General features: G+C 41.9%; 2 protein-coding genes and 1 non-coding gene across 5 annotated transcripts; all 3 read right to left on the reverse strand.

The window, feature by feature from the left end:
- Positions 1-468: 468 nt before the first annotated feature.
- On the reverse strand, positions 469-10215 carry KICS2 (KICSTOR subunit 2). Of its 3 annotated transcripts, none has more exons than XM_066319110.1 (4): positions 9917-10215; positions 7784-7857; positions 7569-7687; positions 469-3196 (listed from the first exon to the last, which is right to left on the reverse strand). In XM_066319110.1, exons 1-4 carry the CDS (start codon positions 10149-10151, stop codon positions 2380-2382), a joined length of 1245 nt encoding a protein of 414 aa, XP_066175207.1. In that variant the 5' UTR covers positions 10152-10215; the 3' UTR covers positions 469-2379. The 3 variants fall into 3 exon arrangements, with proteins under 3 accessions (XP_066175207.1, XP_066175205.1, XP_066175204.1); XM_066319108.1 differs by having other exon boundaries at positions 7569-7705; XM_066319107.1 differs by having other exon boundaries at positions 7569-7857.
- Positions 10216-11579: 1364 nt separating this feature from the next.
- On the reverse strand, positions 11580-15255 carry RPL18A (ribosomal protein L18a). Its single transcript, XM_066319111.1, has 5 exons — positions 15097-15255; positions 14530-14709; positions 13802-13931; positions 12154-12263; positions 11580-11729 (listed from the first exon to the last, which is right to left on the reverse strand). Exons 1-5 carry the CDS (start codon positions 15112-15114, stop codon positions 11637-11639), a joined length of 531 nt encoding a protein of 176 aa, XP_066175208.1. The 5' UTR covers positions 15115-15255; the 3' UTR covers positions 11580-11636.
- LOC136362014 (small nucleolar RNA SNORA68) lies at positions 13050-13181 on the reverse strand. Its single transcript, XR_010743724.1, has one exon. It is a non-coding gene; the product is annotated as a small nucleolar RNA SNORA68 (small nucleolar RNA).
- Positions 15256-15313: the final 58 nt, after the last annotated feature.

Below are 15313 nucleotides of genomic sequence, written 5' to 3' on the forward strand. Positions count from 1 at the left end.
GGCTCCCTTTGGTTCTTCAACAACTGAAATATTCAGAAATTCTTACCCACAAGTCACAAGGCTCTTGTGATTGCTTCCCCAAGATCCTCTGAAGAAAAAACTGCAGCAAACCTGTTTTGGTTTCTGTGCAGCTCCCCCTGCACAGAAATATCACCCAGCATCCCTTCCCTTCGGAGACATCATTTGCCAAGACAGACAGGAGTGTGATGTGAGCTACCCAGTCTGCTGAACAGGCACTACCTTTTCCTCTCCCCATAAAAACCACTGGGAACAAACAGCCTCTAGCCATTTCAGCAACAGGTAAAAGCTGCTGGTCTGCTTCAAAGGACAGCAGATTTCCCTTCCACCTCTTCCAACTCATCCCTTGCAACTCAGAAATGAACGTGTCTGTACCACACAGTTTCTACCTCCAGTTTTCTCTCCCTTTTCCCACAGATACTGTGACAGGGAAGTACTGTACAGGCAGACAGATTTTGTACAACACTTTATTTACACTGCTGAAGACTGGGAATCAGTTCTGGCAACAGTTTCTTTTGTGTTACTCAGGCTGAGGAAGTCAAAACTACACGTTATTACAAGGTCACTGTTCCACAGAGGGAAGCACAAAAACTCTCTGAGTACTGTCATTTGCAACTTTGTCCTGTAAAAATGCAATTCAAGCTGCAAAGGGTAACACTCTTACAAAAAACAGGTATATTTGCAACTCCTGTTATTTTCTAGTGGTAAAGAGCAGACTGAGCTTTGTCAAGTGGTGCTGCAGTCAGACCAAGACTTCAGGTTAAAGGCAGTAGCACTGATATTCAAAACAGGCTACACATAGAGCAAAGCAAGGAAGGTTCCATTTGGCACAGAGTGGAAAGTCAGAACTTGGATTTTAAGAACAGAACATGGTTATATGCTTATATGATTGTAAAAAGCCAGCATTTGCAGAGAGGCAAGACAAGTTACCAAAACCTTCTGTGGAAGAGAAAGGGAATCATTAAAAGACACATTCCCAAAAGGATCTTTTATAGTTCAATCTTAACAGAAACCAACATTTTGACCTAAACTCCCTTTTAAAACCAACCTGATGATGTTGTTATACATTACAGTGTCAACTACTGACCTTACTTTACTACACTTATATATACATCAGTTCTCCTGAACCCCCATGAAAGTGCGTGCACAACTGCATAGCTAACAGTCAGAAGAATCCTGCAATGTAAGGCTAGAGGCACAGCCAAATTGACCCCTTTATTGTATTTGGAAACCTTGATTTCCAAATTAAAGCACTTTCAGGGTAACTAGAAAACATACTTTTCCCCTAACCCTGCAGCTTAGAAGTGGTGAAAGAATGAGGTAAACATACTGCATAGGCTATATATTTAAATCCAAATCCCCAAAGTGTTTTGGCTTAATTATGAAATTATTTAAAACTGAACAGAGAGAAAAAAATAGTTATAAAGACCTGAAAATAAATCTAGGTTGACAGTAACAGCATATTAGACAATAAATAATTTAGAAAGGGCATTTTCTACTGCCTTTTTTTTTCAAGTTAGCCAGACAAGAGCAGATTGAATAGAGCCTTGGCGCTTTTTCCATGGAGCTGTTCCTTCTAGAACACCTGCTCTAATTCAGCTTGTCTGCTGCAGTTAGTCTGAGCCAAGACTGGGCCCACACTGTCACAGCACTCCAGAAAATATCAGCCTTCCAGGTCATGCTGCAGCTTTTCTTGTCCCAGCCCAAGTCCAGGAGCAATGACCAAGCTTTTCAACACAGGCCCTTTAGAACAGATTACCAGTGCTTTACAGAGCGTGACAGACCTCAATTATAATTTTAAACCATTTGGAAATTGAATTATAATTAACAAAAGTGACTTTTCTGATTCTCGTATTTTTTATTTAAAATGTGTCTTTGCAGGTTCACTTTTTTTAATATTCCCTTGCATCAGTGTTTAGTTCCCAGAAATCATTCCTGTCAGGCAATGCAGTTTTCTGAAAAGACAGTATCTTCCATCCTCACCACATTTTCAATAAACTCTGTAGACGACAGTCAATGATCAGGCTATGATAAAGTGCATATATTTCTTCCTGATACAGGCAACAAAACTGTGGACTAAAAAAATAAATCATACTGGAAATTGAAAACCACACCAAAAAAACCCCACGGTGGCCCTTTACCATCCCACAATTAAGTTGCCCCACTGAGTACTGCCCAAAAATACTTTTCTTCAAGTGTCTGTTAGCTTAAAAAAAAACAACAACCAAACCAATAGAACAACTTATTGAAAAAATGGTTCCTTTTCAATTAGACTGAGATTCATAAACTTATGTAACTTTGAAAGCTACAGCTCCCTCAATGCTGGCATAGTGCCTTGATAACTTTTAAGTAGTTTGTACTTCACCCTTTGGATCCAGGTTTCAAACTTGCAAAAGCTTTGGAGTTCTTAAGGGAATGTGAAATTTCATTGAGAAAAGAAATAAAATGATAGTCCCTTTCTGACTTCTTGGACTCAAAAATAACTACAATGGTAAAGTGAGGTTCGGGGCGAGTCAGAAAGTAGGTGCTTTGGACTTTGTCATCGTAGAAGTGAACAACCTTCTCCAAACTGTTGAGGTCAGAGGTTCTATCAGTCATAATCATGATCACATTGGGCCAGTGCATAACAGGCCTGTCACTGGGCAGAGACACCACTGCAGGATACTGATCCACTCCTTTGGGGGCTTCCCTGTATGAATGGGGATGATGATAACCATGTCCCTGAAAACTCTCTGATCCACGATTGTCAAAAATTAAGGAAACATTGACAGCATCATACTTCCGGATGAAGCTGGAAATCTTCCCAAAGTAATCAGGGTTTGTTTTAGCAGTCAAAGTTTTCATTTCAGATGCTGTTGTCTGTCGACTAAGGGCCTCATGAAAGTAAAAGCTAAACTTGGCAAGGAGAATGTTTTTGAGCTTCATCAGCCAGAGGAAGAGGTGTGGAGGCTGCACAGCTTTCTGAGACTGCCCCCCAAACAGGTGCTTCTTGGTCTCGCGCTGTTTCTCAAAAATTTGGCCCCAAGTCTGTAGCTTTGTGTGAGCACTGTGCAAGTTGACCAGGGATGGAAGGAACTTCCACTCTGAGATCTGAGCCTGAGCCTTTAAGAGGTGTGCAAGCACATCTACCTCCAGCTGGAAACTGCTTTCAAGAGGACTGAGGATTGGATGATGAAATCTAGAAAACATAACGTTAGTCAAGACATGAGAACTGCTGTACACAATGGTGAAATAATCAGATAGTATTTGCCAGTTAACAGACAAAAGATCAAACATCAAAGCAAAGTGTAAACAAAAATATTATTCTTAATTTAAAGAACAGTTCTTTTTACAGAATTAGGGTAAATATTTTCATGAAAAAACAGTGCTTCATCTAACAAAACAAACAAACAAACAAACCACCTGTCAGACATTTCACTATCAAACTAACGGAGTTATATTTCATCAGTTCAAGAACAATCACAGTTTATCTTAATCCACGAACTACTATAACACCATTTCTTTTTAAACTCAGGTGATCTTGTTCCAATTTAAAATCTCTTCTGGCAGTAATATATGTCTTGATGGTTCTGGAATAGCAGTAAGACATTAAGTTAAATCAAAGGAAATATGTTATAAATCTGTTGTTCACATAGGGGAGCTATGAGGAAGCCAACCTGAGCTTGGTTTTGCTTTTTGGAACCACAATTAACTCCTTCTCTACTCACTTTTTTTTTCCTGACATTTAGAAAAAATAACAGATGCAGTCTACCTCTCTTCCCATGATACTCAAATTATTTGCAAATTTATAACATTATCAGTAACATACTTAATTGATACAGTGTAAAACATATAACTTTAGAAACAAGTGGCCTTTTTAGTAAACATGTTCCCTCTTTGGCATTTAGGATTCTAAGAGGTGTCTAATAAAGAACAATGAACAGTTCAAAGACAAGACTTGATGAGGTTTCCATTTAAGTAAAGTACAGATTTATCTTCTCACTTCAGAAAAATATCTTGGGTCTTGTTATTGGTTTAAAACAGTAAAGTTCATACAGATTTTTTCCAACTTTCAAAACTAAAGCAATGTCATTATTCCTGTCAGTTTCTAGGACACAACAAATACAATCCATTTTGGAAATAGTTGGTTCAAGACCAAAACACTTCATTCTGTTGTAGACCAGAAGAGAGAATGAAAATGTCAGGCTTTTCATCCCCTCTCCAATACTTTTCCTTTGGCTTGTGAGAAATGTCTGACTATTTTATGACTGATCTGTAAGCATCTCTTTTTTACTTTGGAATCCACAATTTGTATCTTGCAAGGATTTGTTATTAAAATGCAAGTCCAAATTTATTTGAAGAAAATGAAATTAAGAATACCATAAACCAGCAGATGCACCACGTTGGGCAAACCAGCCTGACTGGGTGACCAGGCACCTTCTGCACACTGCACATGCCAGCAACCCTCAGGCTGACCTCCTACAGCAGAGATCCAGGGTTTACTAGCCACTTTGGTGGGCTGAGAAGCCCAGAGCATATTTACATTTCTTTGATCAACCAAGAGTACAAAAAAGAGTCAACAAAAAATCATTTCTAACAGTCAATATTAAATATATCCAATGGGTTTGGTATTCACCAGAAAAACAGTTTTGTTGAAGTGTATTTTAAGAGGGTACAAAAAGTATTATGCAACATTATTTACTGCAGTCCCAACAAATTACACACAGCACAGTGGTATAAACACATTTGCAATCAGATCAAGAAAGTTTTCTTCAATCTTAAAATCAATTTAAAAATCCTTATTAAGACAGCACTGCCAAAGTCTCCTGGATTAACATTCTGATGTACAGCTTCCCACTTCTACTTTGCTTCATGGCTTTCTTAATGTCTCACTGCCCAGCAGGATCTGCTAAACTGTTTTAATTCAAAAATACACACCTCAGCCACAGCTGAGAAGCTTGATATGGTTGCAGAATAAACTGACAAGTTATGTACTAAGTATATCTGCTGTAATTGAGTTCTGTAACATACAGGCATCTGACTGAGCTCAGTATCATGTAAAACAGACAATTTTTTACAATATTTCATAAGCCAGAGTTTCAAAAACTTAAAATTCCATTGGAAATTTGATTTTTTCCTCCTAATCATTCCTGAAAGCAGAGGGATGGTAGTTTTGTTTTGCAGACTGTGAAGAAGACACATTTTCTTTTTATTTACTTTTAGAGATCACACATTCATGCACATATTACACAATGCTGACTAGATAAAAAAACATTAAACGTTTAAAAATCATTACATCAAAATAGGTGCTATAGTTACTTATTCATTTTATACTAAGCTTTTAAGGGATCCTGCTTCTGATGTCGCTTTAATTATTTAAGATTCCCACCCAAACAAACAGTTAAAAATTTCAGAAGTTACTTCTCCAGATGTATTCTAGAGTAAAATGGAAAGGAAAATGTCAAATACTGGCCATGCACAAGTCAGCCATAAGTAGTAATATAATAGTAACAAAATAGTTTTAAACTGCTCAAGAATTAATGATACTTCAGATACAAACAATGTATCTTGTTAACTGTCAATTCTGCTGTTCCTTTACTAGCAACCACGTATTTCCTCTGTGTTATCTGACCAGCTATTTTCACACATAAAGGAAAGAAACCAAGGCCAGAACCTATCTAAAAAACACACATCCTGTCCAGCCCTAGCACAGCTGGCTGAAATAATGACACACGTCCTCAACTACAAGTGAGGAATATATTGACAGAGGGAAGAGGGTGGGCAAGGATGAGTTTATTTAATCTTTCCCCTATAAAGCAGAAATGCCTTGCAGCCAGTACATATCAACATAACACACCCCAGAAACTGATCTGAGATATGAAGAAACTAAAAGGAAGGACTAAAGGAATATATTGTTATATCCACTATTTTCAGAAATATTCTGTACATCACTGGGGAGGAGCACACTGCAGCTACTGAAATAGCTCTGACAGCATCTTAGATTGTCTGCATCTTAAAAGCTGCTTGTAAACCCAAAGCACGATCATCAGTAATTTTTCCAGGGAGATATTACTTTTTTTTTTTTAATTAAGATGTAATAATATATATAGTTATATAATATATACTATATTATATAAAGATATTATATAACATATAATGCCTTAGAAGTACAAATGTACCTGTGAAATGTATTCAAATAGCACAGTAAAACATTTTGTATGCAGGTATAGTCTCCAATCATTTAATCAAAGTAAGATTTTAATTTCTCAGAGTTTTAGCAGTGCTGCTGATTCAGTGCATGCTCAGAACAGATGGCAGTTGTTAGTGTACAAGAGAAACCAGCTTTTCGAAAAAAAAAAACAACAAACAAAAACATGCCAACAACAAAACCATCCAAAACAATAAACTTACTTCACTTTACTCCCTAAAGTTTATCTCACCAAGAAAAATATATCTAAGTTTCAGGCTTTTATTGGACTAACAGTCCTGATGTATTAAGTGATCACAAGCCAGGAATTGCAAAACATCACTACTAAGATCATACAGACTAGTTTTGATTTTCAAATTGCAAAATTACATAGCAATTTGCCAAAGGTATCCCTAAAAATATATGTGAATCAGCTGCAGTGCTTCAGTCTGGAATATCAGAAAGCAGCACTGAATTATTTTCATTTTTCCTAGGTGAACACTGTAAAAATCATAATAACTGAAAAAAGTAAGACCTATGAATATCTTCCCCAAAAGTCTTCTTAGACACTATTTCACTAACAACAATTTAAAGAAATTCAACCACATCTGACAATTACCTTCCTACAATGGCTACCTTTTTTGGTTTAAAATGAAGAGGCAGAATCAAGTAGGTTGACAAGCATTCAAAAATTCTCTTTTAAACTGCCATCACGTTCAAGGCACGTAGTTAGATGTGAAATACCCATTCTACCCTCATTTAGAAACATCCCAGGATTTTTGTAACAGTAACTATTAACTATTAACATCAAGAACCCATACTGGTAAGGACCAAAGTCTCAGAGGTGCTCCTCCTACTGGCTCCAAGACCTCTGGAGAAAAGTGGTAACTGAGCACCATAAAGCCCTCCCAGCTAGGCCAGACAGTTGTGGTGCAGCTTTTAGATCTAAGCAGACATATATTCCAGCTTAAAAAGTAAGACTGTCACACAAGTATTTGCTTTATTTTTGTCACCTTTACTGAAGTCTACATGAAATTAAGGCTTGTTTCCTCTCCCCTGCCAAAGAAAAAGTTCAAGAAGCCTTGCATCTTATGAAAGGAAAATCACTCTTCCTCTCTCCTGAAAATGAACATGCTGAGCATTAATTAAGGCATAGGGAAGAAAGCACACCATGAGCAGACACCCTTCGTTATTTTTCCTCTTCTGAAGAAACTTCACACATCTGATGCTGCTGGCCAACACAGACTTCACATATGAATTTGTGAAAGGATTGTGCTGCTCAGCAGTCAAAGGACAGCAAAGTCTTTAGGTTTGCTTTGAACTTCAACATCAGGCATTACAGATCATGTGTCTGAGTACGTATTGCCAGCAAAGAAGCACTGACCTTGAACTGTATTTCTTTAAGATGGATTCCAAAATGTTTACCAGTTCCTCAGAGTTAATGAACTTTTGGGTGCTGAGCGTGTACATTTTTTCATAGAAGTCAGCAATTTCCATCCGAGCCTGAACAAAAAAACAGAGCTGTTCAGACAGGTGAGAAAGCAGCTCTTCCAAGTGAGGAGCTGTTCCTCCTAGTGCATTGTGACCCGTCGCCACCACCTTCTTCAGCTCATTATGCAGAGATGTGTAGATGGTTCGGATGGAGTCCTTTCGGCTGAAGAATGACTGACCACCTGTTCAGATAAATATGGAGGTATTACCAAAATCCAGGGACAGCAAAGACAGACAGCAACACTGGAAAAATCTTGTCATTATATATCTAGTTGTCTGTAAGTATTGTTTAATCACAGTACTTCTTCTAACAAATAAACAAAGTTCAGCGTTTTATTCTGCAAGTAACTGAATTACAGAGCATATGCTCAGTAGCACTTTATGTAACTTCATGGAAGCTACATGTGTTCCACTTCATGTCTCAGCAGCAAAGGGCTGCTGCAAAACAGTAACTCCTTTTCAGCTGCCTCAGTTATGACACCACTTTTAAGAAACCCAGGGTTCAGTTAAATTTGCTACTATGATACGCGGTGACCTGGAAATACTGTTATCTATGGAAGTCAGAAGAATTAAGTCACCATGACTGGACTGATCAAATTTTTATAACCTCCACTCCTATTAATAACTCTAGATGTTTTCCAGAGAATTCCCTTAACAATCCCTCTTCAATCATCAAACATTCAAATTCACGAAGCAACATTTAAATGGGAACCATGTGACACACCTGTGTGTACAAATCAAATGTTTCTAGTCCCTATAATCTCAATATAAACCAGAATTCAAAGGGAAAACAATCAATTCCCACTGGGAGGCTAAAAGATAAAAACTTTATCCCAGTGCACATTAATCCACAACTAAAACTTGGAGGGCAGGAGGGAGAACAACTCATCTGTGCTCCTTTCTACCTTCTCAACACTATGAAGAATTTAAAAAAAGAAAAGAAGAAAGGAGCAAAGGGTCAAAGTAAAAGATATTTAACTTTGACATTACGAAAGAACTGTACAAATGTACTAGCCTTATTTCATAGTTTGTATTTACAGAAGACCTAATGTGCCATTCTGGCAGTCAACAGCTGCAGCAGAGCAAAGACCACAGGGATTGAGTCTGAATCTTTTAAAGATTCCAAATTAAGTTGCCACTTTGAAATCACTTATAAATTTTATAATGCTGGATAGTTATTCCCACATTCCTTTTACACATACAATGTTCAAAGGTGGCCAGTGACATTTGAGGTAGAAAGGTACAGAATTTGCTATCATAGTGAAACAGCTCCCATTGTAACACATGAGAAGCCTCCTGGACACAGGCAGGAGGAAGAACCATCTATTGCAGTTGTTCATGAAGTAAATAAATAAACAAAACGTTGCCCCTTCTGTTGTCACCTTTATCCTTTCTGCAAGCACCAAATTCACTCTTTAAAGTCAGCCTTACAGACAGAGTTTTGGCTGTAAAGATCTTATAAATAGTTCCAAGTGACCACTTAAATAACAAAGCCGAATTTTCTTGATGGTTTAACGCGTTATACATCAGACTCATATCCTTTGATCCATTTTCCACACCCATCTGCAGTTCAAAAAGAAAATAAGCAGCTTTGCCCAGAAGTTAGCATCATGAAAGCCTGTGCTGTGCCAGTTTGGGATTTTTCTATTCATGTACTGACAAAACACGAGGCAGCTGAGATCGTGGCCAAAGCTTCCTGAGATCCTGCAGTACCTGCATGGGCAACAACTTCTAGGACGCTATCTCCAGCCCTGAGTACTTACACACACACTCCTCTAATACAAGGTGAAAAAGCTTTAACGCTTTGGTCACCCCAGTAAACTCCATCTTTACCTATATCTCAGCCAGAGCATCCCAACACAGAAACACCTCTGGCTAATTCTTGGGAAGGACGGGTATGTACCCTGCCGGCCAGTAAAGATACATCGACTGGCACAACAGCCAGTGTGCCATCTGCACAGCGCCTCTCCTCTCATTCGTTCTCTAAGGGCAGCACAGCGCCACAGCCGATTTCTCGGCGGGCGCACGGACACTCACTACGGCAGCACTAGTCTTCCAGGCGCACCCGCCGAGGCAGGCCCCGGGGAGCCCGGCTGCGCGGCGCTGTGCGGAGGCCGGCGGCCAGCCGAGCTCCCAGCCCTCGCTCCGCACCCGCGGAGCCCAGCGCGGGGCAAGGCCCGCAGGCTGAGGCGGCCGCGGCGCGGGTTGGGAGAGCCGCTCCCTCCCTCCCCGGAGCGGTACCTAGCTTCTGTCCCAGGAAGGTCATGCTGTGATAGGCCTTCTCGGCCGCCGCCAGGTGCGCCAGCCCGGCCAGCAGCGCCAGCCAGCTGGACCCCGCGCTCTTGTTGGCCTCCCGCTCCTTCTCCACATTGTCCTTGGCCTTGTCGTAGGAGAAGATGCCCAGGTGGGAGAAGAAGGTCTCCAGCACGGCCTGCTCCACCGGCACCGGCGCTCCCAGCGGGATCGACTCCCCCATCCCGCCCGGCGCCTCCGCAGCGGCCGCGGCTTCCGGGTCCGGCGCCCGCCCGCCCGCGCGAGGGAACACGTGACCGGCGGGGCGGGGAGCGGCCCCCTCGGGTCACGTGACGGGCCGGGGCTCGCGCTGCCGGCGGGCGGGGCAGCGGGAGCGCGCGGAAGCGCCGGGGCCAGGGTCCGCCCGCCCGCGCTGCGCGTTCCCGTACGCGGGCTCCTGCCGGCCGCGCGCCTCCGCCCTGCCTTTTCTTGCCAAATTTTAATTCCAGTTAAAAAAGTTCTAAGCCTCAAGGTCTTTCTGAGGCCCTTATTCCCACCTCTTTGATTCCACGGGACCCTCTAACTACTTTGGGTTGGGTTTATAGTTTCTCCCTCCCTTGCGACTGGTGAAATTGTGGATTGCCCACATTAATCCCATTTTCTTCAGTTCGTGTTTCAGACAGAAAAGCTGCCTGAACTGATTCTCCGTGCCGGCGATGAGGGCGAGGCCGAGCCACGGGTGGGAAGCCGGCTGTGGCCACACTGGTCCCGGTTTGCAGAACTACCCGCCCTTGCACTGACAGACAGCACCTCTCCAGCCAACGCAGAAAGGCCCCATTACCTTTCCTCTCTGCACATTATTTCCCTGCACTCTAACAGCACCTGCAGCTGCTAAGCTGACGTCTGGACAAAGCACAACATCAGTTCTGTAATGCTGCTGTGACCCAAGTACTAATTTAAGTAGCTGACTGCCTCTTGTTCAGGAAACGCCACTGAAAATGGGCACCAGATGCAAGCACCTTTAGGTCTAAAGATGCATTAGGTCTAAAGCAGCCTTTTAATAAACCTCAGTTACACAGTGCCTGCAACCTTCCTACTGTAAATGAAGTTGCCTAAGGATTTGGGTTTGGATATAAAAAGTCAACATTTTCACTCATTGGTCTAATATAAAAGGATAAATCTGTTAAGCCCTGTCTTACTTTTCTAAGCACAGACACCTCTGTATGCATCCTTGAGCTTATTCAGAGTGGTGTGTAACATCCCTGAAGAGGTTCCAGTTAGAACTAAAATTTTGGCTTCAAATGCCTAAAATGTGAAGCAGCTTAACTTCCAAGCTTCCTTGAAGCTAGGAAGTCTTTATTTTTACAGCTGACATGTCTGAGTTCTGCATGCACCAGAAGCTGCCTTCTCCTGAACTGTTAACTTAATTTGCCAGAGGGACAAAATCGATGTAGGATTTTACAGCTGCTCGACAACAGACTTCTCTGACCTGGAAAGTTAGCTATTGAAATTGGATTTATTGATGGTATATTTTCGTAATTGAAACCTGAAATACTCACCTGTTGAAGGAAATCACAGCTGTGAACAGTAGGTTGCCAATAGTTTATGGAAAACAAAAGGAAGGGGGATCTCCTAGCTTACCAGGACACAGTCTCCAAAACACAACTGGGAGTGAAAGGTTCCAAGAAGACCTTTATTGCAACACAGAGTTGACAACATGTTTTTGTATTTAATAGAAAGTATTTGGTCTCTTGGTGGTGAAACGTGGTTTGTGCTGGCGACGCAGAACTCTGTGCGGCAGCGGGAACTTGATTTTAGAATCCTGCAAGAAAAATGTTTCTGTGTTAATTGAGGTATCAGATGAACAACAGAAAATAGTCTGGAATAAATAAATAGCCGAGCTGTATTCAGTGACTAACTTATGCTTAGAAAAGTAATCCATCCATAAATTAAGACATACTAGACAGGACTTAACAAATTATTTAATTTTTTCATTATTTTTTTCAAAGTAATGCCAGTCAGAGGCATGTTTTCTGCACCATAACATGTTATTTGCGTTACTGTGACTTTCTTCCAAATACCTGTAGCAGTGGAAGTCTTTATCATAATATAACATAATCATGAACGTATGCACCTAAGTTTCTTTCCTGCCCTATTTCTGGCTGCAAAGCAAACCTGTACCACACAATAGATCCCCTCTTCCAGCCCAAGGTGAGACCAGGACCCCCCAGCGTTGGCTCACTTACATGGAACTGCTTGACTGCTGGTCTGCGGCACTTGCTGGCAGCAATTTCCTCAACCTTCATGATCTGGATAGAGTGAGCACGGGCACGATGACGGGCTCCCATATCACGGTCTGAAACAACAGAACTCATTGAAAATACGACATTTGCAGTTCCAGGATCTTTCTGCCTTTTGTTCATAAAGCCATCGACGACTTTTAAAATTTCTGATCAGCTGTAATTAAAATCACTGTTTCTATTATGAAAAGTGATGCCACAAATATCACAAAACCAACAAGCAGCAGCAAATTCTTCCTGTAAGTTTTACGTAAGCTGCTCAACAGGAAGGGCCATCTTACTCTTCTTGTCCAACTTCAAGAAAGTATGCATGGACACAAATAACATACCTACTATAAGAGACTAATAATAGACTACTTACTCTCTTGCAAAACAAAAAAAAATCCTGATTCAGAATCAACACTGAAATATCATTACTAGAAAGACACATGAAATTTGAAACACTTTCCCTTCCAAAAGGAAGGTGCAAATAAAAGTAGCACCTGAGGATATCTTTACTTTTATTGAAACTGACCAGCAATAGAACCAAATATTGAAGTTCATCCCACATAATCAGGCTTCCTGAATAGAAGGAAGCATCTGTACTTGGCCTACCTGAAAATTCCTCTAATCAGCAGTGCAAACCACTGGCTTCAAATCACATCCACAGCTAGTTCCACAAGGTATGCCTGTTGAAATACTGGTGTGTTTCCCACAAAGATCTAACACATCTATTAAAAACTTACCTGTCACAACTATTCTTGAACATAAAGTACCAGTCATTGTAGTGTATATGAAAAATAAGCTTCCTGGGTCTCTTAAGCAATCCTTCAGTGTGTTCATTAACAGAGATTATTGTACATTAATGTAGAACCTTAAATTTCACTTTCAACAGCACTTCAGCTTTTGAAAGGCGACAAGATACATTTAATATTTGCACACATGACAAGAATATCATTATTAAGAACAATATTCTTTGGGTTTTTATGTGCAATCTGTAGAGCTTACAACACTGGGAAGTCAAGTGTCAACACAACAGCATTAGCTATACAGACGGTCCACCCCTCAAGTACTTCACAAAGTAGACTGAAATCAGGACAACCATTAATTCCCCTTGAAAGGAGGTGATGAGATCTTGGAGTAACAACAGGGGTTTTCTTCCTGTGATTTTTTTTTCTTCTTTTTTTTTTTTTTTTTCTCTTTTTCTTGCTCAATAAAGGACAGATGCCAGTGTATTTCACATGATCTCTGAAATATTCTCTTCACAAGACTTGGGAAGATATATTCAATTATCTTAAAACAGCACAGTGCAGGACATACACAGCATCTGAGAAGGCACTGAATTCTCAGTTTGTATATTCTTACTGGACTTGTAGAAAGACATACCAAAAAGAAGTGAGAAGAGAAACTGATTAAAGAGAGGTAACAAGTCAGATACCACATGTATAACAGATAAACATCTATGGAATATCTGGCAATCCCTTCCTTTAATTTTCCAGCGTTTCAGTTATTTTTACCATGGATTAAGTCAGCATGCTTTATGGCCAGTTTGAGATTTCATCTGCTTGCATACTGATCCTACTATTTTACACCTCAAGCAGTTACATATACTTACAGCACTGAGTGACAGCACCCGCAGTGGTCAGATCTCTGTACTCCCTGTACATGTTGTGGGTTCCACTACGAGAATCATAGCGCAGCCAAATGCCGAAGTTTTTTACCCGCAGAGGAGACTTCTCATACACCTGGAATTACACAAGAACATGAAAGTGGTTAGAGATGACACACTACTACCATTTTACAGTTTTAGGAATAAATATTTCAGAGCTCTAATAAAGCCACTGTCTTAAGTCTTACTGTAAAAACGTAAGTCTTACTGCCCTCTTTCCCCTTATCAACATAACTGGATTTATGTTTTGGTAATTAGAAGGAAGCTTTACTAATTTAAAGAAAAACACATGGTTTTATCAGCTCTAAAGAATGTTCTTGAAGTTTTCACAACAGAGGACTGTAAGCACACAAACATCCACTTTCCCAGGGTTATGAATGACCAGATGCCTCTTAAAAGGTATGCTGCACTATGAACTAAGTCTAAGAATCATAGAGCAAGTCTGAGCAACACATGGTTCATAATTTTTAAGCAGTAATTAAGTTTTTATTAACTTTACAGGACATATACCACTGCTTTCAAAAACCCAACTTGTCACTACTTTTCACAGCAACTAAAAGATTAATGGATTTTAACCCCACAGTCCATAACTGCGAGTCCTACAAAATCCTTCCATATACACCTGCTGGAATTCCATATGACACTCCCACGTTTTTAGGTTTTCAATCCTTCACCTGGCCACAATACACAATCTCTCCAGAAGATTTCTTCATCTTCTTCAACTGAGAAACGAAGTACCAGAATCGGGACTTGGCGACGACATGGTTCGGAGCGAAGATCCGCATGCGGTACAGAGGAGGGGTCGTGCATTTCGGCGTGGGCAGGCAGCGCCCGACCACCTTGTACTCCCGCAGCTGGAGAGACACGAAAAACAAGTAGCCCGCAGTGTGAGCGAGCCGCAGAGCCACCGCCGCGCCCGCCCCGCGCCGAACCCGAGGCTCTTTAAAGGAACAACGGGACGAGAGGAGCTCAGTCTAGAAGCAGAGAGAGCTCCTTGCGCCCGGCGGATCCAGCTCCCCGCGGATCTTCCCGCGCTGCCGCTCGCAGATCTGGGCCCGCACCCGGCGGGAGCGGCGCGGCCGCCATGTTGGCCGCTCGCCGCCTCACGGGCCATGCGGCGTCGTTCGGGCACGCAGGGGCCACTCCCGAGCGCTACAACTCGCCACCGCCACCCTCCTGACAGCCACCCATGCGGCACTCCCGGCCCCGGCTGCCCCCGCCGGGGCCCAGCCCGTACTCACGGTGCCCGACGCCTTCATGGCGCTCCTCGGCCGCGGCCCGCAGGAAAGGAAAGGGACGGCCGCGTGCGCCGCCGCCTGACGTCACCGCTCAGACCCGCCCCCAGCGGCCGGCGCGGCCCCTGGCTGGCAGCAGAGCGCGATTGGAGCACGCAGCTGTCAGTCTCCGCCCGCCGCCCTGGCTTCCGGGCTGGCGGCGCCGCGTGGCTCGGCCCGACCC

Source organism: Sylvia atricapilla, chromosome 5, assembly GCF_009819655.1.
Source record: "Sylvia atricapilla isolate bSylAtr1 chromosome 5, bSylAtr1.pri, whole genome shotgun sequence".
Classification (NCBI taxonomy): Eukaryota; Metazoa; Chordata; class Aves; order Passeriformes; family Sylviidae; genus Sylvia; species Sylvia atricapilla.

Coding starts and splice junctions, on each gene's coding strand:
- KICS2 (XM_066319107.1), bottom strand. CDS start 10,151: ATGGGGGAGTCGATCCCGCTGGGAGCGCCGGTGCCGGTGGAGCAGGCC. Junction 7,858..9,916: donor CTTCCTGGGACAGAAGCTAG/GTACCGCTCCGG, acceptor TTATCTGAACAG/GTGGTCAGTCATTCTTCAGC. Junction 3,197..7,568: donor TTAAAGAAATACAGTTCAAG/GTCAGTGCTTCT, acceptor TATGTTTTCTAG/ATTTCATCATCCAATCCTCA.
- RPL18A (XM_066319111.1), bottom strand. Junction 12,264..13,801: donor GGGTGCTGTCACTCAGTGCT/GTAAGTATATGT, acceptor CTGTTGTTTCAG/ACCGTGATATGGGAGCCCGT. Junction 11,730..12,153: donor CAGCAGTCAAGCAGTTCCAT/GTAAGTGAGCCA, acceptor TTTTTCTTGCAG/GATTCTAAAATCAAGTTCCC.